An 8005-nucleotide genomic window follows, 5' to 3' on the forward strand; every position below is an offset into this window, starting at 1 on the left:
AAAATCTCACAGTCTCACCTGCGCGACGGGCATTTAATCAGCGCCCAGGTGATGCCGATTCCCACCTCGGGCAGGCAGATGGCTGCCCAGCGCCTCGGTGGGGTTGTTTCTTATCTTCCCCCGACGGCAGTTCGTTTCCTTTCCATAAAAGCTTTCTTTCTCCCAGGCTGTGTTTTGGGTTTGTTGGTTAGTTGGTTTGTTTAATTTTGCGAAGCCAAAGGTGTAAGGAGAGTTGCTCTTTCACCAAGGTGAAGGTCTGGGAAATTTTCAGAAGGGAATAAAAGGGGTCTGCAGGGAGCGAGATGACCTTTAGGAAGGGGGGACTCGTTTATAGACCACAGGAGCTCGGGGCACTCAGCGGCTCCAGTTCTGTAACATAAAAGCTTTTCCTTTTTTCGTTCTGTTTCTAAGAGCTAAAAACTTTTTTTTTCCCTCCTCTCCCCTTCGGAAGGCACGCCAACTATTCCCCCACAAAAACGTTATCTGTAGTTTTTCCAGCGAAAGGAAATGCACTGCTCGGTACAACGATAGCGAGCCGSTAAAGGGGCTCCTCAGCCTGCATCCAGCTTCGAGCCCGGCTTCGGAAATCAAACATTAGTGACCCGAGGAAGGCGCCGCGGCCGGAGCGGTGGCATTTAAAGTCATTTTTCCCGCCCGCCCGCGGCKGGGGAGCTGCGCCGTCGGGGAGGGCCTTGCGCTGCCGCGGCGGGGAGGGGAGGGCGAGCCCCACGCGCGGCGCCGCGGACTCGCGGGGGCGCCCCGCCGGCATAAAAGCGGGAGGCGCAGCCCCGCCGCCGCTCCCGGCATGAAGCTCACCTGGGACATCAACGACCCCAAGCTGCCGCAGGTACCGGGGGGGGACCTGGCCCCGTGGTGCCGGCAGGGATGCGCCGCCTGGGCTGCCAGGCTGGGCTAGAAACACGGGGTTTTGGCTTCTCCCAAATCGCCCCGTGTCTAAAACTCGAAGCTGTGCTGCCAGCGGCTGCGCATCTCTAGCCAAAAGGGGACCACAGGGTCCCTACCACACTGGGCCCAGATATGGGGAYCCACAAAACCCCTCTGCACATGCCCCTTTGCCCAGGGCTCGGCCTCCAGGTGCCTGGCTGGGTCCCTTGCTTCTTCTGTGTGGGAAATTTTCATAGGATGTGGGTGTTTTAGTCTAAAGAAGGGGGGAAAATCTTATCTCTGAATGAAGCAGCACGAAGCAGCAGGTGGAAAGTACTTAATTTTACAGCTGCTTTAATCCTCCAGGATCTGGAGTCTCAGCTTCGCTTTCTGCAAAGTTCAATTCTTGCCTTTCAAAATCTCTTACTTTTTAAATATAATTACAGAAGCCTAAAGACTGCTCAATAGTTCTGACAGAATAACTTGTAATAAAAATACAGATTTTAAGCAYAGTTTTGGCCAGCTGTGTATGAACTCCTAAAACAATCTTCAGGGCTGCTATTTGACCGGTTTCTTTCTCCCTTGTTCTCCTTTCAAAGAAATGTCAAGTTAACATAATTCAAACTCTAACTCTCTAAATATTTAATCAGTTTGATGATGTGCCTGATTAATACTTTGTGTTATCAATAACTATTCCATTGATTTTTAAATGAGCCCTAAATGCATTTTTTTTATTTCACATCTTTTTTCATCTTAGAGTTTATTATTTAATTACTCAGAGACCAARCTCTTACAGAATGGTTTAACTCTGCAAAGGCTGACAGTCTTACTGAGTTCACTGCGATTGTTTGTGTATGTATGCGCACGCGTTACATACCGAAGTGTTGTAGGGAGTTTAAAATCTCGGTCATTCCTTCTTTGTTTTCATAATTACATTTTCATAAGGAACTCCAGAAAGCCAGGGGTAACATCCCAAACCAAAAATTTCTTTCTCTTAGCACCTCTGTTCGTATAGAGGAGGTATATTCACAATGGTGTGGGATTTTTGCCTTTTTTTTTTTTTTGGCAGAAGGCTTATTCAAGTCATATTAGGTGCACTAAACTGTTACTTAGCTAAAATGTCTAGTTTTCAGTCTGCAGGTGCACAACAAGGAGTATTTGATAGCAAGTACAAGCAGGGCAGCACCAAACAACCAGTAAATTTTGGTAATGAGGCCAGTCTGYTACAACTGGGCAGAAAACCCTTACCAAGAAGGCATCAGTGATGGCAGATTGGGTTATTACTGAATGTGATATGTAAGAGGAAAGCATCACAGCTCTCTTTTGAGCTATAGAGTTCAAAATACTTTTCCTCTCTTGTAGAACATTTCTGAAAATGTTATTTCAAATATCAAATAACTTTTTCTCTTGCTGTTTCTGACTTTGCTGCCCTGGAAAATCATAGAGGAAGTCTCTTCTCACACTAAATATTTTGAAATAGGACAAAACCAATAGGTTGCAATATCCTGATGATAATCTTTTGTCTCTGATCTCCTTAACTTGACTTTAAGAGGTTGTGTTAAAAGACTAAAATGCATTTGGCACATTTTCAGAAGCTCATTTTGTTGAGAAATGGATGCTCAGCCCCAAAAGAATCTTGCTTAGATTCTATCTGGTTTAGATTCCCAATTTGTGTGGAGTGGAAAACGTCAATAACATAGGCTATTATGTAAAAATAAAGAGTGSCATTTTTTTCCAGTTCAAATAAAGGAGGAAATAAAGTTTGTGAGCGCAAAGCAGCAGTGAGATGGAAARTCAAGGTGGTATGCACCGATTTTTAATGACCGATCCTTTGATGTCATCTCTTCTCTGCCTTTTAACCAGAACTTCTGAAAGAATAATCACAGACTAAACTTGCTCTGAGTTTGCACTAAACATACAGTTTTTCAGGCAGTGCTGATTCACGTTCTCTGATGTGCTATGAATATACGTCCAGTAGGGTGACTGGAGCTTTTTGCGAAGCCAGTCAACCAAACGCTTCCAACTTCTAGATCATACACTCATTCTCCTGCCCTCCCTCCTCTGCCGCAGGAGCCCAAGCACTTCGACAGCTTCCAAGAATGGCCCGACGGCTACGTGCGGCTCGTCTACTCCAGCGAGGAGAAGAACGCCCAGCGGCACCTCAGCGGCTGGGCCATGCGCAACACCAACAACCACAACTGCCAGATCCTCAAGAAGTCCTGCCTGGGGGTGGTGGTGTGCGCCGGGCGCTGCGCRCTGCCCGGCGGCGCCCGGCTCCAGCTTCGCCCCGCCATATGCGACAAGGCTCGGCAGAAGCAACAAAGTGAGGGACGCCAAAGGGGGCCGCTTCCTCCAGCCGGGTCTGATGGCTAAACCCAGACCAACCTTATCTCCTTGCATGGATCCGTTGCTTGTTTCCTTTCCGAGCATAGCAACACTGACGGAGGCATGATGAACGTAGACYCCTTTCCTCCAAATTTCATCGACATCTGTCTGTAAACAGCTCAGGGGAAAGGGACCTACAAGCTAGTGACGGAAACGTCATTAGTGTTTATATCACACGCAAAGCACTGGTCCATATCATTGCTACCTTCATAGTCTGTGTTGCGCTGAACATCACATTTTTATCTCAGTCTCAATGAAGGACTGATCATATTGCTCCTGAGCTCAGTGCTCCTCTCGCACAACACCTTTGYTTTTTAACCAGTGTTAATTTATCTATATTTACAGAGAAAGCCTGTCCAAACTGTAACTCGGCCCTTGAGCTGATTCCTTGCCGAGGACACAGTGGCTATCCAGTCACCAACTTCTGGAGGCTTGACGGCAAAGCAATATTTTTCCAGGTGAAAATCACTTTTTTTTTTTTCCTCCTCCCTGTTTTGTGTAGCACAGAGTGGTGTTCTGATCCGTGACTGGATTTCGCTGTACTACAATAATGGAAATCATATATAAAACAAYGGCAATTGCCTTCCTTGTTTAATGCTGTACTTGAGGATTAACTGATTATAATGTACAAATATGAACTAAAGTCTGTCTTGGACCTTGGCACATTTCTGACAACCAAAGCAAGGACCTAATATTTATTTTCTATTTTAAAAAGTGTGTGGGGAGGAGGAAACCCAGACTTAAACTGGACAAGTTCAAATGTGAAAGTTCTAGTCCATCTAAAACTGACCTGTGAATTCTAAGAAAATTTAGAAGCTTGCCAGTAAAGGAGAACTTAAACAGCTCAATTCTGAAATCTTATGTTGATATTTTCATTTTTTAGCAGCACTAGGACAAAATTTCACAGAAAGCTTCCATTTTATGAGATTACATGCTATCCTGGATTTTTTTTCCTGACTCATTCTCCAGTCTCTGTTGTTCAGTGAGTAAAAGGAAACAAATTGGCCACATTGCTAACGAGTGAGAAATCAGAAAATATTTTCTTGTTATTATTCAGCCACTATTTTACAGAAATGTAAAATCTAAGAACAGGGTTTTTTATAAAAATAGGTGATAAATCCTCATTTAAAAGTTAATTTCTGTTGAGGAAATGAAAGCACTTTTAAGAGCAATGTCAAGTTTGCTAGTCTGCATTAGGAACTGTACCCATGTCCACTCACACCTGGGAAAATGTCACAAGTAAGTACATGTAGCATGCAGTATTTTATCATAGTTTTGCATACGTGTACCTACCTATAGATCTTTCAGTAGCAGAGCCTCTCTGGATGGCTTTCAAGGTAATGTGTCGATCCTCTTCAAGAAGATAGTTATTGCTTATTAGAGTAAAGAATGCTTGTCATCTGGTAGCATGCACCCTCTTTAAAGCCTATTTTTGCTGTTTTGGTGGTGGCTATTACAAAGCAGAAGCAAGATCTTGGACTGCGGACACCTGACCAAATTAAATTTATAATCCTTTTTTCTTGGTTCTAACCAGCTACTCCTGAACATCACAGAAGTAAACAACATCTTTTCTCCTTTTCCCTTTTCTCTATCACCCAGGCTCACAGCTCTGCAGTCTCCACTGACTTCTCCCTCACTTTCTACACCTATATACCTTCCAGTCACTTTTCTTTTTTCTTTTTTAATTTAAATTCTCCATGTGCTTTAGTTTCTCTTCTTGGTCTACTTGTTCTCAACCATGCTGTGACTGCTACTCATTTTACTCCCATTTACTGCATTTTCTCGTAAACCCTATGACTAATCTTACCTTGTTCCACTTCATACCTAATGCTGCCTCTAAAACCATAGGCAGAGCATAGAAAGGACAACAGGGATCCTAACGCAGGCACAGCAATCAGGTGCCTAAATTAAGATGGGATTTACCTAGCCCCCGATAGTCTCGAGGCCTATAAAATAATAAACAAATAGTGCAAAGACTGAAGTTCAGTTATAAGATTAGGTGTATGTTTGGATAAGCAAGCAATTCTTTGTTAATCTTGCTTTAGGCTAAAGGAGTCCATGACCACCCCAGGCCAGAGAGCAAACAGGAAGCAGAAGCAAGAAGAAGTGCAATTAAGAAGCAAACATCCTCTTCTCACCATTCCCAGAAAAAGAGACCTCTAAATTCAGAGGTAAGTCAAGATTTTCCGTTAATTAAAAAGACGACACAAGCACATACCACATGTGCTGGGAGTCGCAGAGCAAAACAAAACTACGGCTGGTCATTCGGCTCGTGCCCAAGTGGATAAGGGCAGAGGAGGACGGAAGTAAGCAATAACGAACTGTGAAGACACGTGTGCGGGCAGTACCCATTCCTGAGCCTGAGACTGATTTTCTTGCCCTTTTCAGACAGGAAGATACCACGACAGCAGCGGTTATATCAGTAATATGCAGAATTTGTCCTGCCTGGAAGGCCCAGAAAGGGTCAGTATCATTGCAGACACCAGCTTTTCAGTTCCAGCTCAGTCTTATCCCTCGCTGCAAAACMCTGATCTCTACAAAGCTGCTTATGACTCAGCCAGCTTCCAAGAGGACCAGCTATCAGCGTACCAAAAGYGTCCTAACCCAAGGATCTACGTGCCTCGGCCTTGCAGCTACGAGTTTGGAGTTCCTGCTTTCATAAATTCCAGTTCTTACCCCGGGTTTTACAAAGACGTGACRAGTACTCCTATGGACGCTGACCCCATGAACCTGAATGGATCTCAGTGTAATTCTGTGGCTGCCCATGATAAGAGCTTTGATAATACTGGTAGACATTATGGACTGAAACCAGTTTGGGGGAAAGCTGGCAGTGGAGACAGGAGTGACTATGGACAGATGCAAACCAACACGAATCATCCTTACTACAGYGGGGAGTATTCCTGCAGATACGGCAACAGCGCATCTCCCCGAGYGCCCCCATTACAAACAGTCATCACCACCACCACCAAAGTGTCCTACCAGGCCTACAAGCCATCAGTGGTGAAATACAGTGATAACCTCTGCGATGTGAAAAATCTTCAGAGCTATACTCACGTGGCAGAAAATGTCTCAGGCACTATCTATTCAGGGATGAAGATTCAGGAAGACTTTGGGATGATAAAGTCAGCGTTGCTTTACCAGCATGACCCAGTTCCCACAAAGTCCGAGCCAGCAGAGAGCATCGAGAGCTATCGGTATGGCCAATTGCTGGGGAACAGCTATGTGGAGCATGAAGAACAGGCCTTAAGGTTTGAGAGCAGTGAATATTAAGTAAATGTTGCTTAAATGACATCAAAATTTAAAACTAAATCAAGCTAGAGAATGTGTGCTGGTTGCATGCCTGTTAAGCCCAGAGGTTTGGGATTTGAGAAGCAAAGAAACTGTAYGTGAGGATAACTGACCCCTGCAAGRTGCCTTTTATATATGTCTAACTGGCCTTCTCTAAAGTGAGAAAAGAAAAACCTATATTGTAATTTTGTTCTGCTTTTTGATTGCCTGTAGCAAGTGTACAGATTGCCTGGTCTTTCTGTGCAAGAAGAAAATTTTAGATATAGCACCACTGACATCAGGGGTTGCTCCTTGCAACGCTTTACTTGGAGGGGACACCACCCAGTTGCCCAGAGGCTGGCTTTTCTCCCAGCCCTCCTGGCTTTGGTCTGTATTTTTGACTCCCTGCAAGCACACTTGGCAGCATTCCCTTGGAAATGAAAAAACAACAAAACGAGAGTTGAGAAAACAAATGTTTCAAAGACCCTCGAGCTAAACAAAAAAATGTAAGGACTTAAATATCCAAATTCTATAAGCTAATTGAACTAATTTTCCAACTGGCTGAGAAGGAAAAGAAGCAAAGACATATTGTTTTAATTAAATATTTTGAAATCTGTCTAGTACTATGGAAGGGAACCAATATATAAAAAACSACAGGCTAACAAGAAAGCTATACAGAAAGAGTATTTTAGTCTTATTGKCAGGATATTTTATTATTGTTGTTATTATTTAGTTAACAAGTATCTTTAACTTTCTGAACGTTTGAAAAAGTATTGGGGAAACATCTTATCTGTACATTTCTGCTATGTTACTGTAGCTAGCGGTGTGCCTAAGAGGTCGGTACTGGGGCCAGTCTTGTTCAACTTATTCATCAATGACRTGGATGAAGGGACAGTRTGCCTCCTCAGCAAGTTTGCTGAAAGGATAGTTGATAAACCAGAAGCCTGTGCTGCTATTCAAAGAGACCTGGACAGGCTGGAGAGCTGGATGGARTTCATGAAGTTCAACAAAGGCCAGTGCAGAGYCCTGCATTTAGGGAGGAATAACCCTAAGCACCAGTACAGGCTGGGGGTTGACCAGCTGGAAAGCTGCAGAGAAGGACCTGGGAATCCTGGTGGACTAATTGACCATGAGCCAGCAATGTGCCCTTGTGGCCAAGAAGGCCAGTGCTATCCTGGGGTTGCCAGCAGGTCAAGGGAGGTGATCCTGCCCCTCTRCTCAGCCCTGGTGAGGCCACATCTGGAGTATTGTGTCCAGTTCTGGGCTCCCCAGGTCAAGAGAGACATGGAGCTACTGGAGAGAGTCCAGTGTAGGGCTACGAAGATGATGCATCTCTCTTACGAGGAAAGGCTGTGAGAGCTGGGCCTCTTTAGCCTGGAGAAGAGAAGACTGAGGGGGRACCTTATCAGTGTCTACAAATATCTTAACTGGGGGTGTCAAGAGGATCAGACCAGATTCTTTTCAGTAG

At 44.5% G+C, this 8005-nt stretch overlaps 1 protein-coding gene across 1 annotated transcript; it reads left to right on the forward strand.

Moving 5' to 3' along the window:
* The first annotated feature begins 805 nt into the window (after window positions 1-805).
* On the forward strand, window positions 806-6540 carry GCM2 (GCM transcription factor 2). The gene is made up of 5 exons (XM_085299900.1): window positions 806-847; window positions 2956-3208; window positions 3616-3728; window positions 5316-5441; window positions 5659-6540. The coding sequence occupies exons 1-5, from the start codon at window positions 806-808 to the stop codon at window positions 6538-6540; spliced, it is 1416 nt and encodes a 471-aa protein (XP_085156026.1).
* Window positions 6541-8005: the final 1465 nt, after the last annotated feature.

Source organism: Rhea americana, unplaced genomic scaffold (genome assembly GCF_003343005.1).
Source record: "Rhea americana isolate MKP2758 unplaced genomic scaffold, rheAme1 scaffold_156, whole genome shotgun sequence".
Taxonomy (NCBI): domain Eukaryota; kingdom Metazoa; phylum Chordata; class Aves; order Rheiformes; family Rheidae; genus Rhea; species Rhea americana.